Source organism: Acinonyx jubatus, chromosome B2 (assembly GCF_027475565.1).
Source record: "Acinonyx jubatus isolate Ajub_Pintada_27869175 chromosome B2, VMU_Ajub_asm_v1.0, whole genome shotgun sequence".
Classification (NCBI taxonomy): domain Eukaryota; kingdom Metazoa; phylum Chordata; class Mammalia; order Carnivora; family Felidae; genus Acinonyx; species Acinonyx jubatus.
Genome location: NC_069385.1, coordinates 53,458,644 through 53,473,894, shown reverse-complemented (window position 1 = coordinate 53,473,894; position 15,251 = coordinate 53,458,644). Strand labels below are relative to the sequence as shown.

The 15,251-nt window shown below is 41.9% G+C and overlaps 1 protein-coding gene across 5 annotated transcripts in view; it reads left to right on the top strand.

Moving 5' to 3' along the window:
* The window catches only part of FOXO3 (forkhead box O3), a 126,595-nt gene that overhangs the window by 100,817 nt on the left and 10,527 nt on the right, over window positions 1-15,251 (top strand). For all 5 annotated transcript variants that reach the window (XM_053222396.1, XM_027057143.2, XM_053222397.1 and 2 more), the window contains one exon: window positions 4,989-6,424. In XM_053222396.1, the coding sequence (XP_053078371.1) occupies window positions 4,989-6,389 (1,401 nt within the window). In that variant the 3' untranslated portion in view covers window positions 6,390-6,424. The remainder of the gene's footprint in view (window positions 1-4,988; window positions 6,425-15,251) is intronic.

The following is a 15,251-nucleotide window of genomic DNA, read 5'->3' as shown; positions in this document are numbered from 1 at the left end:
AATCCGAAGGAGGCTCCAAGCTGTCAGCACAGAGCCCGATGCAGGGCTCAAACTCACAGAGCTGTGAGATCATGACCTGAGCCAAAGTCAGACGCTCAACCGACTGAGCCACCCAGGCACCCCAGCCATTCTTCCTTTACTTCAGCTCCCAATCCACAAACTAATGTAAAATCCTAGAAATATAAACTGTTTTGTATGGTATATGAATTAGTGGAAAACTATAGAATATTGTTAATGGTGGTTTTTATAGTTTAAAATACACACAAGTAGGGAGGCACCTGGCTGGCTCAGTTGGAAGAGCACGCAACTCTTGATTTCCAGGTTGTGAGTTTGAGCCCCACGTTGGGTGAGGAGATTATAAAAAGGATAAATAAACTTTAAAAAATAAATAAATAAAATACAGTACACCGGAAACTAATTTACAGACCATAATATAGAGGCCTTTAGAGAACTTAAATGATAGATCATGAGATTTTACAGTTGGCCTGTTTTTAGAAATCCCACTTCTCATTTCTGGGACTGATTTGAAGGAGTATCATCCCTTTGAAATCTTACAGAAGTCATATCACCATTAACTTTTGTTATCAGGGAAGGTGTGGGGAAACATCATACTCCTGACATTTTATCTGGCATTTATTTATTTATTTATTTACCTTTTCCTGCTTTCCCAAAATGTAGGTAGAGAAACTACTGATTAGAATCATGACCTGTAAGAAAACCAGAATCTATTTCTGGAATCCACCTTGTTAGGATGAGGGAGCATTTGAACTGGAAATGGACAGAAGGACCATATTTATTGGCCTTTGGATTTTATAAATGAATTATGGATTTTATAAATGGGAAGCTGGCCAGCCTATATATATAGAGGCTCCTGAGATAGGGGACTGTCATAATGGTGGTGGCATTGTGTTGTCTTGGTCATATAACCTGAAAAACCTGTCTGAGTGTTGTGTAGGTAATATGCCTAAGGGCATGCATTCTGCTAGTAATAATCTCTAAAACAAGAGTAGAGCAAAGAGTGGAAACTGAAGCTAGTCACCGATTTAATAAGTCAGGTTTTGTTTCAGAACCTAAGGACAGTTAACATTGGTTGGTATGGTGACCATTGCCCTCTCCCTAGAAGGAATGCTATCATGGCCTCCTTAGTAAAGAAGAAACACAAACATGGGCTGTGTGAGCCTTCACTTTCTTGTCAGTTCTTCTGAAAGACTTTCTTTAAAAAAAGGTTTATTTTTAATTTAGGAAAGACCCATCAAATTATTATCCCTATTTCATAAACAGAATTACAGTAATAAAGTTGTGCTTTTATATCCTTGTTCTTTAGTAAATGTTTCTTTAAAATGTTAACAGAAATAGGTTAAAGGATGACTTCTAAATAATTTGGTGACAAACCTGTGAAAGGTTATATAGTAAAAGCATTGGATTTGAGTACGGAAAACAAATTTCACTTTGGGTTATATAGGCAGTGTGACCCTGGTGTAAGTTATTTAATGTCTCTCAGCCTGAGCCCTCATATAGATGATGAGAGCACTGATACCAACTTTGCAGGTTTATTATAAGGATTAGAGACCATGAATTTAAAAGCTATGGCTCAGTAACTGGCAGTGCTCTAATTAGGCAGGTTCTCATTTCTTCACCCTTGAGATCAGGGCTCTGGGCCCTGACATCTTGTCCTGTGCTTCTCGTCCTAAATGTGGGTATTCCAGCCCCTTTACCACATGTCCTTACAGAAGCTTAATTTCTGTCTCCAAATTTTAGCCAATTGTAGCTTGAAATTTTGTTAAATTATACATATACATTGTTGAAGTTTAGAGTTGTAGTAATAGATGACTATTAGAAAGTTCATGTAGGGCATTTTGGAATTCTGTAAAGTGTTCCTTTTTTTTTGTAGTTGGTTTGGAATTGGTGAAAATAAAAATACATTTAAAAAATACTATTCTCTAAGAGCTTTTTTTTTTTTTTTGAAGTTTATTTTCAGAGAGAATGCACCCGTGAATGGCGAAGGGGCAGAGAGAGAGGGAGAAAGAAAGAATCCCAAGCAGACTCTGTGCTGATAGCAGCCCATGTCGGGGTCAAACTCCGGAACCATGAGATCATGACCTCAGTCGAAATCAAGAGTCTGATGTTACAGACTAAGCCATCCAGGCACACTCCCTCCCCCTCAAGTGCTTTTTAAAGAGGGGATAACAGGATACTTAAGATTGGTCATTATTAATCCTAGGTGTTATATGAACTCATTCCAAAACCTAGAGCAAAGGGGCCTGGCCAGGGTTCCACATTGCTCCCATATAGCTTCAGAACCTTCCTGTTTTCACCAAGAAGTTTAAGTTTTTTATTTAATATATCTAGTCATTTGAGTACTCAGATAGTAGAACCACCTTGCACCTGCCTGCTTTTTGAACCCTACAGAGTGAATTTTAAGAACGTGCTTTGAATCTGTTTTATAAAGGGTTTTACTTTTTAAAGAAACATAATTTCTGAACCATTAGTAGACATGCCATTATTTTATTTATTTATTTATTTATTTATTTATTTATTTATTTATTTTATTTTTTAATATGAAACTTATTGTCAAATTGGTTTCCATTATTCTTTTAAAAACCAGAAGAGTAAAAGGGAATCAGAGTATATAGTCTCCTGGGCAACATTCGTCTTATCAGATACTCACTATGTTGCCTGTTTTTTTCTCTCAACTGTGTCTTTATGGGCATATCATAGAAATGCCAACTTATGACCCGTGGTTGTTCATGTTCATTGCCCAACCTGAACTGCAGGCCCTCCTTACATAGGAACACATACATGGGAATCACTGAGTATTTTGAGTTACTTATGGTAAAATCCTGCCCACTTTCTGCGTTCTAAAAACATTCTGGTAGAACACATGTATTTGTATCTTCTACATAAATACAGTGGTGATTGCCAATTTTTTAAAAACTATGGGAACTTCTAGGATTGTTTGTATTTCATATACTGCACAAGGCAATACTTTTTGTCTTTAACTTGTGAGTAAAAACTCATCTGTCCTGTAGTTTCTGTTCCAGATGTGGAGAAGACCATCAACTCCTCTCTTTTACTGCACATGAGGCATTTTATAGATTAGAATGAGCCCGCATCAGGTGATAAGCTCTCCCCACCATGGACTCTGTGTTTTATAATAGCAATAAGAACACCCTGACTTGGTAGAGTGATCAGTTCCTAAAGCATATTACCATATATCATTCTTACATCATCCCTGTCAGGGAGGGATGGTTTGGATGTTGTTATGGCTATAATGAAGATAGAGAAGTGAAGTTGTTGCAGACAGATTAAATGATTTGCTTAAGGTCACATGGTTGATCATTGCAGAGATAGGACTGGATCTAGGTCATCCCAGCCAACCAAGCTTATCTACCAAGCTGAGAGGAAGATCTTGCAAGATGGCTGCAGTTGTTAGGATTTTAAAGATATTTTACTCTTTTTTTTTAATCCTTTAATATGAAATAGTTTTAAATATACAGAAAAGTTGGAAAACTACTGCAGAGTTCTCATATCCCAACATCAAGTTTCCCGTTGTTAACATCTTACCTTAAAGTTTAGTACATTTGCCACAACTAATGAACTAATATTAATACCTTATTATGAACTGAAGTCCATACGTTATTCAGATCTCCCTCATTTTTACCTAATGTCCTTTTTCTGTTCCAGCATCCTATCCAGGTTGCTACGTTACATTTAATCATCGTTCTTCCTTAGATTCCTTGTGGGTCTGACAGTTGGGAAGAGTATGCAACAGACATTTTTTAAATGTCCCTTAATTGGTATTTGTCTGATGTTTTTCTCATAGTTAGACTGGGGTGATGGTTTTTAGAAGGAAGACTACAAAAGAGGGTACCATTTTCATCGTATCATATCAAGAGTACATATTATCAACATGACTTAGCCCTATTGATGTTGACCTCGATCACCTGAGATAGTGTTTGTTTCTCTAATGTCAAGTTACTTTTTCCCTCCTTTCCAGACTGAACTCTTTGGAAGGAAGTTACTATGCTCAGACTGCATTGCCTGGAAGGGAAATATCTATATAAATTACTTGAAATTGTTCTGAATGGGCAACTTGCCTATTTCTGTCAACTCAGCAAATTTTACTCTACCATTTTCTTCTTCTTTTTTTTTTTTTTTTAATGTTTATTTTGAGAGAGAACAAGAGTGTGAGCACAGAAGGGGCAGAGGGAGAGGAAGAGAGAGAGAGAGAGAGAGAGAGAGAGAGAGAGAGAGAGAGAGAGAGAGAAAATATCCCAAGCAGGCTCCACACCGTCAGCTCAGAGCCCGACATGGAGCTCGATCTCATGAACCATGAGATCATGACCTGAGCTGAAATCAAGAGTTGGATGCTTAACCCACGGAGCCACACAAGCACCCCACCATTTTTTTTTTCTTATACCTGGCAGACAGGTATGAAATTATGGCAGGAAGAGATGGAGTTACAGAAAGGATAGGTAACAATTCACACCAGTTGAGTTTATAGTAGTGATTAAGAAAAGGTAGATGCTGCCTTTATGCTAGTGGAGGAGGGAACCATAAGAAAATAGAGTAGCCCCTTGAGTGATTAATTACCCTTAGAGAGCCAGGGAGGTTTGTTGCAAAATGGAAGAGTGCTGTGGTAATAAAATTATATAAGTGTGAACTTCATTGTAGGAAATAGTATTCTGGAAAAGGACAACAAAACTTAGGAATTTGGGGAAAACAATGTCATTGAGCATATACATTTCCAGCATCTCCTGGATATGAAACCATCTCCCACCTCCTAAATACCACAATTGGCCATTTACAATGTTGTCATTGTTCCGAGCTGGGTGGGGAGCATATCATACAAATGTTTATCTTTTTTTTTTCTTTTTAATCCTCCAAAAACTGAGGAGGCTTTTAAAAATAAGTCTGATTGACTACTTCTGGCTGCTTAGTTTTGGTCCATTTTGTCTCATATTCTGCATTTTCCATTCTCTCCACAGAACTCTATTCGGCACAACCTGTCACTGCACAGCCGTTTCATGCGGGTCCAGAATGAGGGGACTGGCAAGAGCTCTTGGTGGATCATCAACCCTGATGGGGGGAAGAGCGGGAAGGCACCCCGGCGGCGGGCTGTCTCCATGGACAACAGCAACAAGTATACCAAGAGTCGTGGCCGTGCAGCCAAGAAGAAGGCAGCCCTGCAGACAGCCCCCGAGTCAGCAGATGACAGTCCCTCCCAGCTCTCCAAGTGGCCTGGCAGCCCCACGTCACGCAGCAGTGACGAGCTGGATGCGTGGACCGACTTCCGCTCACGCACCAATTCCAATGCCAGCACGGTCAGTGGCCGCCTGTCACCCATCTTGGCAAGCACGGAGTTGGATGACGTCCAGGATGATGATGCACCGCTCTCCCCCATGCTCTACAGCAGCTCAGCTAGCCTGTCACCCTCTGTAAGTAAGCCATGCACCGTGGAGCTACCACGGCTGACCGACATGGCGGGCACCATGAATCTGAATGATGGGCTCTCTGACAACCTCATGGATGACCTGCTGGATAACATCACACTCCCATCGTCCCAGCCATCGCCCACCGGAGGGCTCATGCAGCGGAGCTCTAGCTTCCCATACACCGCCAAGGGCTCCGGCCTGGGCTCTCCAACCAGCTCCTTCAATAGCACGGTGTTTGGACCCTCATCTCTGAATTCCCTGCGCCAGTCTCCCATGCAGACCATCCAAGAGAACAAGCCAGCTACCTTCTCTTCCATGTCACACTATGGCAACCAGACACTCCAGGACCTGCTCACTTCAGACTCACTCAGCCACAGCGATGTCATGATGACCCAGTCAGACCCCTTGATGTCTCAGGCCAGCACCGCTGTGTCTGCCCAGAACTCCCGCCGGAACGTGATGCTTCGAAATGACCCAATGATGTCCTTTGCTGCCCAGCCTAACCAGGGGAGTTTGGTCAATCAGAACTTGCTCCACCACCAGCACCAAACCCAGGGCGCTCTCGGTGGCAGCCGTGCCTTGTCGAATTCTGTCAGCAACATGGGCTTGAGCGACTCCAGCAGCCTTGGGTCAGTCAAACACCAGCAACAATCTCCTGTCAACCAGTCTATGCAAACCCTCTCAGACTCTCTCTCAGGCTCCTCCTTGTACTCAGCTAGTGCAAACCTTCCCGTCGTGGGCCACGAGAAGTTCCCCAGCGACTTGGACCTGGACATGTTCAATGGGAGCTTGGAGTGCGACATGGAGTCCATTATCCGTAGTGAACTCATGGATGCCGATGGGTTGGATTTTAATTTTGATTCCCTCATCTCCACACAGAATGTTGTTGGTTTGAACGTGGGGAACTTCACTGGTGCTAAGCAGGCCTCATCTCAGAGCTGGGTGCCAGGCTGAAGGATCACTGAGGAAAGGGGAAGTGGGCAAAGCAGGTCAGTGCCCAATGCTATGGCATTTAATAACAAAGTGTGGTTAATTGGGGGGAGGCTGACTTTTATTTACTTTGAACTTTACTCCACATTGAGAAATCGAGAACCATGGAGCAGTGGTACACGGTACATGGCTCCCAACCTGTTCACCTCCAAGTCAGGGCCATCAGGTGCCCCTCTCCGCAGTTTGCTGACAGCTCAGGAATTTTACTGCCAGTAAAAAGAACATACACATATTCAGATATTTCATTCTATTCTTTTTTTCTTTTTTTGTATCTAGTCATCCTCGCTTACCTATGATACAAGTCTCCCTACTTGATGGATGGATGAGGATAGAATGGAAAGGGGGGAGGAAGGGAGACCTTAGGTCACACAAACTTCAAGGTTAAGGACCCAGCCAGAAGACATTCTTAGATGCTCAGGTCCAACACCACCTTTGTCGATCTTCCATGTTATGGTTTCTTCATCTTTTTCCAGTGAAGTAACAGTTCACAGGTACTTCTAATTTAACTGTAGAATATATATTCTGGACTCCTTCATGCATGAGTATTTCCACCAAAAGCAAGATCTGTTAGGGGCGCCTGGGTGGCTCAGTCGATTAAGCATCTGACTTCAGCTCAGGTCATGATCTCACTGAGGTCTGTGAGTTCGAGCCCCATGTCGGGCTCTGTGCTGACAACTCAGAGCCTGGAGCCTGCTTCGGATTCTGTGTCTCCCTCTCTCTCTCTGCCCCTCCCCTGTTTGCACTCTGTCTCTCTCAAAAATAAACATTAAAAAAAAAAAAATCTGTTAGATTCTTCACCATAGGACTAATCATGTTTATGAGTTAGCGTTCAGCATACAAGCATTTAGAGAGCAAAAGATTACATTGGAAACCGTTTTTATGTGAATGAGAAAGAGAGCACTTGGTCATGTGCTTCTTGTTCCTCAACGTGTAAGTGAGGTCAGGTTCCTAACAGTGACGTGAGTTGCAAAAGGGGGAAGAGATTTTTTTAAATTGTGGCATTTTAATACTGTTGGAACCAGAAGGATCATATAACATGATGTGGTAAGAAAAGCATTTTATTAAAATCAGAAATCAAGGGTTCAGTTTCACTCCTGCTAGTTTCTGGCCACTATCAGGGGTGTGCCACTTAGCTTCTGAGCCTCAATTTCCACTCTTATAAAAATGAGTAGAATAGCCCCTTTGTTACCTCTCACAGGGTTATTCTAAGCATCAAATGCACCGAAGTATATGGAAGTGCTTGTAAAACTGCAGTGGGCTGAAATATGTATGGTGTAATTAGGTAAACATACTGATTAATAGAAGAGTAAGCACAGAGCCCAGAAAGGCTAAGTAGTTTGCTGAAGGTCACACAGCTGGACCCAAAATCCATATTTCCTGAATGGCTTGAACCATGATAGTTTTCCCTAATTTTCTCTAAGTAGAAAAAAATAGGAAGTGCTCTGAACTGAAGCCAGCATAGCAGAAATACACAAGCTTGCCCCAAAACTCTCCTTAAGAAGTAACATGAGCACTGGGGTACTCTGCTGACAGGTTTGTGCCTCCAGACCCTACCCATGTTCAAGAGCTCTGTCTGTTCTGTGCCCCAGCTCCTCTTTTTAAAAAACCTCAGTAAGCTCCTTACACCCTTCTTTAAATGATGTAAAAGGGAAATGCGATTCAAAGCCATAAAAACCCGGAGCCTTGTTTAACCCTCTGCCCTGGTGAAGGAATTACAAGGGTCCCCTATGGTGAACTCACTGCAGCCCACGGGGTAGTTGTAGAAAGGGGAGTGTCAAGAGTGTTGCGGTGCTGCAGCTTCTCAGCTTTCCCAGGCATAAGCGGGCCCCTAATGGGACTCAGACATCTGTTTTCAGTCATTCAATAGCCCTTGAGATGGTAAAAAGACTGTAATGGAAGCTAAATAGGGTGACACACTTGCATGCCAGCCAGTTCAGTACCAGAACTCAGACTGTGAAGATTTTGCCTTGAGAAATAGAGACATTTGGCTTTTAGAAGAATAGATAGTTTGTTTTCCTTTAAGAAGTGGAATGTGATTGTGGCTTCTAATGACACAAGTAAATTTTAATTTTGGTAGAGTTGTAAAGGAGACCCACTTTCTAATTTGTTGAAAAGAGTTCAGGAGAAAATGTAGTATCAATTTTTGTGTAATTTTTCAAGTGTAGGTTTTCTTTTTAGTTGAATAGCAGACCTTTCTTGTATATGTATAATTCTAAAAGATTGTATAAAAATATTTTAAGGGAGATTTAAATACTTACATTTTAAAAACATGTTGAATGAATTATTATTTGAATAATAAATAACCACTTTTGGGATAATGCATTTTATTATGCCCTAATGGAGCTTTAGGATCGTTTAGTCACCTTTTTCTCACAACATTTTGGGGAGTTTCTTTTGAGAAGATATTTCTTCATTTAAAAATGAAAAGCCACCAAAAATGTCCTGAAAGTAAACTAGCTCAATGTGATCAGAGCAAGAGAAAAAGCATCCTAAAGACGGTGGGGTCTTTGAGGGAGTCTGGTTTCTAGGTGTAGGATTTCCATATTGCTTTGGAATGAATTGTTCTTCTAAACTGCCAGGAGCACATGTGACCTGAAGTATATTTACCTTTAAACTTATCTTGTGTCTATCACTTTATTGAAGACTCTTAAATTCACAGAACAGGCCTGAAGTCACAACCTCAGACCTCTCTTCTCCCAAATGAAGTACCCCAGCTTCCCAAGAGTTGTTCTAGAATAGCTTTCTTGGTTTGGCTTTTTTTTTTTTTTTTTTTTTTTTTTAAACAAGTCGCCATGGTGTTCTCCAAACTCCCTTCCTGCCTAAACTGAGGGTCATGTGGCCCTAAATTGCAGTTGTGTAGTTGTGGAGTAAACGGAACGGCTCTGTCCAGTTGACAGTCCTTCTGGAGAGCCGTGGAGAGGTGCTTCTCTGGAGGGCTGGGTGTTTCACACACACGTCATTCATCTTAGACTATGTGTAAAATCCTTTGATCTGTGGGTCTATCTGGAAAAGAAAAAAGAACGATACCTTTTTACGAGTGCCAGCTACTGGGATGTGAAGGGCACTTTCTTCTCTATAAAGCGTGGTGCACATACTTTGAAATTGGCAGTGGAGTTGTCTGTGAGCTAGTGTGGTGGTTGCAACGCTGAGCTTCCATGGAGCCCTCCTGTATCTGACGTGGGTCTCCTCTCAGTGGGAAAGCAGCCTTGACCTCACTGTAGTTTTGAGGTCAAAAGATGCCTAAGTTCACAAGCTCCTTCATTCATCTTCACCTTTTGACATTTGGAGACCCCATTAGGGAACAGCCCAGTATTTAGTTTTAAACTACTTGGAGATAAAGAATGGAAAACATCAAGAAAGAATGTTTCCGCATTCTAATATTCTTTCCACAAAGTGGCCCTAGTAAGAGATACGTGATGATCCAGAACTAAAAAGAAACAGTGGTATACTAGTGTGAAAACAGCAGGATCTAGTGCTGGAAGCCATTTAGAATTTATATTTAGGCTGCTTTCCAAAAGGAGCAAATCTTTGATACTTGTTGAACTAATATTTGAATGCTGTGATCTGTTACATATTCATGTTGGGGAATAGAACTAATTCTGACCAAATACAGACAATGTAGGCTATTTATGTCATGATCTTTTTCTTGATGTAGATATTTCTGTGTTAGGCAGTATAATGTATGATAAATATGAATCTGTAGGTATTGCATGGAGAATATACCCTGTTACTTGCACTTGTGACTGTAGTCTACTCTTTGGTTACAATATGCCAGCCTCAAGAATTCTTCATCTGCAGGGATCTTTATTCTTACCTTTAAAAGAGCCTGCAGTCTGAACTGTCATTCATTGAGAGAATGGCTGTCTGGATCCTTTTAGCGTTGACAACAGGAAAGGAAAATTGACATAGCTGTGAAAAGGGGTTTTCTGTGCAGAGGCTGGTATACTCCTTACATACATCCTTTTCTCTGGCAAGCTGTGATACCCAGCACTGAGGCTGCTCTTCCTGGGCAAAGGGACAGAGCCTGAATGACTCTCACTTTAAGCAGTTGCATTTATAAGTGGCTTTCTGGACGGTCTCTTTGGCCACAGAGCTTATGTGGAGCATGAATAAATGGGGTGAAAATCACCTGAATTACTACTGGAAATTCTTGTAAACTTTAAGCTCCCACTAAATGCTTCTTTTTCCAGGGTTCATAATTCTCAATACTCAACATCTTATAAATAAAGTTTCAGGGTGCCTGGGTGACTCAGTCGGTTTAACATCTGTCTCTTGATTTCGGCTCAGGTCATGATCTCATGGTTTGTGGGATTGAGTCCTACGTTGGACTCTACGCTGACAGCACAGAACTTGCTTGAGATTCATATTCTCTCTCTCTCTGTCTCTCTCTCTCAAAATACATAAATTAAAAAAATAACATCTTCTCAAGTACAGTCTTCCCCCAGGTGCCACATATGCTTCTCATAAGGCTTCCCTTTCTGTATGGAAACTGGAGAAAGGACCTTGACGGGATCTACTTCTGTGCTATCACTGGAGAGATTGGCCAGGGGGCTGCCTTGTTCCTGGGGCGGGGAGAAGGATGTTTGCTGACTGCTTGCTCTTTCCGACTTGGAGATGCATGCTTTAATGCTAGATTTTCATTCCAAGGTGGAGAATCCCCACTTTGTAAGAGGCATCCCCCACTTCACCCTGGTTTTATTAATGTGTTCATTTGATTTAAAAAACATTACTTTCCCCCATCGTCCAAATTGTTTTGAAGTTCCAAAAACTAAAATGAGTTAAAATTTTGTTTTGAAGGGAGCCTGGGTGGCTCATTTGGTTAAGTGTCCAACTTTGGCTCAGGTCATAATTTTGTGGTTCATGAGTTTGAGCCCTGTATCGGACTCTCTGCTGTCAGCACGGAGCCTGCTTCAGATCCTCTGGCCCTTCCCTCCCCCCCCCCCCAAATAAAATAAATAAGCTTTTAAAAATGGTAAAAAAATAAAATTTGTTTAAAAACATTTTTTGGTATGAAAACTAGTAATACTTCTGATATTTAGAGATCCTGTAAATGAGTGTTTCTCAAAGTGTTTCACAGAATACAGATCCTCAAGGTATTCCTGGGTATTATGTAGAAAATGCATTCTATGGTCAGATTTGAGGACTACCATGTTAAACAGTGAAATAGGGATGGTTCGATGTTTCCAGCAGGGTTTCTCAGAGCCTTTTTTAAAAAATATAATTTATTGTCAAATTGACTTACATACAGTGCTCATGCCAACCAGTGCCCTCCTCAATGCCCATCACCCATTTTCCCTTCTCCCCCAACTCCCCATCAACCCTCTGTTCTCCCTATTTAAGATTCTCTTGTGGTTTGCCTCCCTCCCTCTCTGTTTGTAACTATTTTTTCCCCTTCCCTTCCCCCACAGACTTCTGTTAAGTTTCTCAAGATCCACATATGAGTGAAAACATATGATATCTGTTCTTCTCTCAGAGACTTTTTAATATATGTTATGAGCCTTGTAGATAGGATTGCATTGTTTCATAAATTCATTTGATATTTTGAGTCAAATCCTTTTTCTCCAAGAAACCAGGACCAGTGTTCTAAGAAAACCCCTAAAGACATGAGCCAGCTACCCACTTCAGCTCACTGCCCCTGGGGTTCTGTTGTGATGGGAACTGTGGATTTAAAAAGCCTCCCTACAACCCAGTCCAAGTTAAGTATTGTCTGTGTGGTATGGCAGAGGGGCTGTGGGATTTGTAGCAGGCTTCCATTTTCATGGCTATATGTCATTGAGTCAAGTCCCTCCTCTGCTTATCTGTGACCCAAGGTTAAATTGGAAACCTATCCCACAGAGCTCTTGCATGGGCTAATGTCCTTTGGCAACTTTTTAAAAAGTTATTTAATATTTATTGTTACTTAAAATGGCTCCAGAGGTTAATACAGAATAAAGGAGCCAGCCAAGCAAGCCAGTGTTACACTGTTGGCAGAAAGAATGAGTGCGTTCCTCAATAAACTAGAACCAGTCCATTTTCTTATTAAAAAGGTATAGCAGTTGCCTGTTGGGTGAACCTTTTTGGTGATTTTTCCCTAGAAGTCCCACCTACCAATTTGGAGGTGCCTGTGAGAGAAGCTATTGTTTCACTAACAGCCCTCTGTTAGGGAACTTCTGATGCAGATGGAATGAGAAGGTTTGTATGTGGTACCTAAAATGCTCCCTTAGCAACTTTAAAGGATTGTCTGAGAAATCCTGGCTTTCCTTGGGTGCCAATCAGTATCCAAAGGGCTGGTAGCGCTCTGCTGAGGGAGAAGCCTCGCCTTCCCCCTTCTCTGCTCCCTCAGTGTGGCCTCTTCCTGCTGGTAGGGAGCCTGGAAATCTGATCATCCCTCTCCCACTGCCAGCCCATCCCAAGCCATGCAGAGAAATAACGAGCTGTTCCAGCCCTCCTAGGGCTGTCTTGAGAGCCGAAATCCCCAAGGTTGCCCCACAATAAATAACTTGGTGCTGGCAGAGGTCTGGCCATAGACACCCCCACCCCTGGGGCTGGCGGTTTACCCCCTATTGGCTAATGTGACACAATTTGGGATTCCGAAAATGTGGTCGCTGTGCCCTTACCATCTCTTCCAGTGAAAACCCAGAGAGAAAATGGGCTGTTCTTATCCGGGAGCTTTCCTCCCAAAGAAGCAGGACCAAGACTGGGACTGGAGCACACTACTCCCTAAAGAACCGCTGTGCACTTGGGTGCAGGTGCTGTGTTTTGTTTCTCTTCCCAGTAATAGATGGGACTGCACTCTGTAATTCTAGGTTTTCTGTTTTTTTAATAACCTCTTTTTTGCTAAAAACCTATGACATTCATTTATTAAACGATGAGAATTATTTGGTCATGGAAGCCTCAGAAAGTAATTCCCCTGTTTCTGAAGGATAAAACGTTAATTGCCAGTGTTGGTTTGATTGAAGGTTTGTATATCAGTATGTCTTCTCTCTCCCTCTCTCCCCTTTCCCCTCCCTCCTCTGTGTATTTCTCTCTGATGAAAGAAAAGTCTGGATAGTTAAGATTTTCTTTTTTTTAAAGTATTCGTGTCTGTGTGGAGTGTTTGATTTGACTCCCTAAGGGAATTTAATGGCCAAGAAGAGAAGGCCAGAGGTTCTGAGGTTGAAATTTTAAATTAATTTCCAGTGGGTTTCCATGTATATGTGCCATTGTAATTATTTGGAACTTCCATTGGTCATTTTATGTTCAGAAATGATCACAAAGCAGTACAGCCCAACATATCTGTAAGTGATCAGAAAATATGTGTTGACTGGTAGACCTGTTATAAGTCAGCCCTTTCCCACTGCCCGAATGCCTTAAGCCAAAGCACTCTGTGTCCAGCCCTGCTCAACCCAGGTTGCCTGCTGGCTGGGGGGCCCCGTGGAAGGGAGCTGCAGGCACTTAGTAGGCTGCATAGGGAGAGGAGGGCCACCCATGCCGCACAACGTGTGGATTTGCCTCACTCCTGGAGTCTACACTCCTGGCCAGACTGTTGACCTTAGGATGGTCCTTTGTCTCTATTAATCTCGGAGCCACCCTTGAGACCTTCCTTTCAGTTCCCTTCTTGGTTTCCTTCTTCTGTTGTGCTGGTATAATTGTTGCTTCTTGGCCACCACCTGTGTCACCTGCATGTCCTGTCATACCTTACAGGTGGACTATTTGTGGAACTAAAATAGCTTGTTTTGTGTTTTCAGTTTCAGAATCACTTTTGGAAAAATTAGATTATCTTAAAAACCTTGTATATCTAAAGCAGGAAAAGAGGACTTTGGAGTCGGCTCTCTTCAGTACCTAGTTGTGGAACCCTTAGATGGGCTGGCACACTAGACCTACATTTGCAGTCCCAAGTCCCAGCGATCTAGTGTGCCCCAGACTGAAGGGATGGCTGCACCCCTCCCCCTGCAACTATCCCCACCCCCAGCGACTAAATGCAGTGAAGTCACACAGGCAAACATAAACACGTGGTGTTCAGCTCATGGTTTATGGCTCTACGCGTTTCTTCCTGGATGACAGTTCCCTCTTGTTTGTAAGTGGTGAATCACTAAAGCGCTGATAGCAAGTTGAGAGAGTTAGGAAGATGTTAATTTGGAGGCTGGTAATAAAGGATGTGTATGGTAGGATGTACAGAAAAGATGGGACGAGGTAAATATTAAATACTATTTTAAATTTAAAAAAGTTTTTTTTATTTATTTTTGAGAGAAAGAGTGAGGGGGAGGAGGGGCAGAGAGAGAGGGAGACACAGGTTCCGAAGCAGGCTCCAGACTCTGAACTGTAAGCAAAGAGCCTGACGCAGGGCTCGAACTCATGAACCGTGAGATCGTAACCTGAGCCAAAGTCAGACGCTTAACTGACTAAGCCACCCAGGCACCCCTATTATTTTAGGTTTTTTAATTGTTGTTAAATTAGTTGAATGTTAAAAGTGTGCCTTGTATTGATCCTTAGGTGGTTTCATAAGAAACACAGGGTTTAGAAAGTTAATCAGAAGTCATCCTCCCCAGAAAAGGACATTAAAATTCTATGTTTTGTCCCACAAGCAGTAGGTTCTGCCTGAAATAAGATTAAGTCTGAGCAAATGTGAGTAGGTTTAAAATGCTTCATGGAAGCTTGTAGCATTTAAAGGCTGCTAAGTATTTGAATTGGCAGAGGGGAAGAGAGGGCTATTCCAGGAGGATGTTCATTCATTTCTTCAGCCAACATTTATTTTGTGCCTATTCTATATTTCAACTTTCCAGTCGACTTAGGACATCAAGAAAATTTTATATATTATGCTTCTTTAGGGCAAATACCATGTCTAAGATACTGCTTTAAAAATAATAG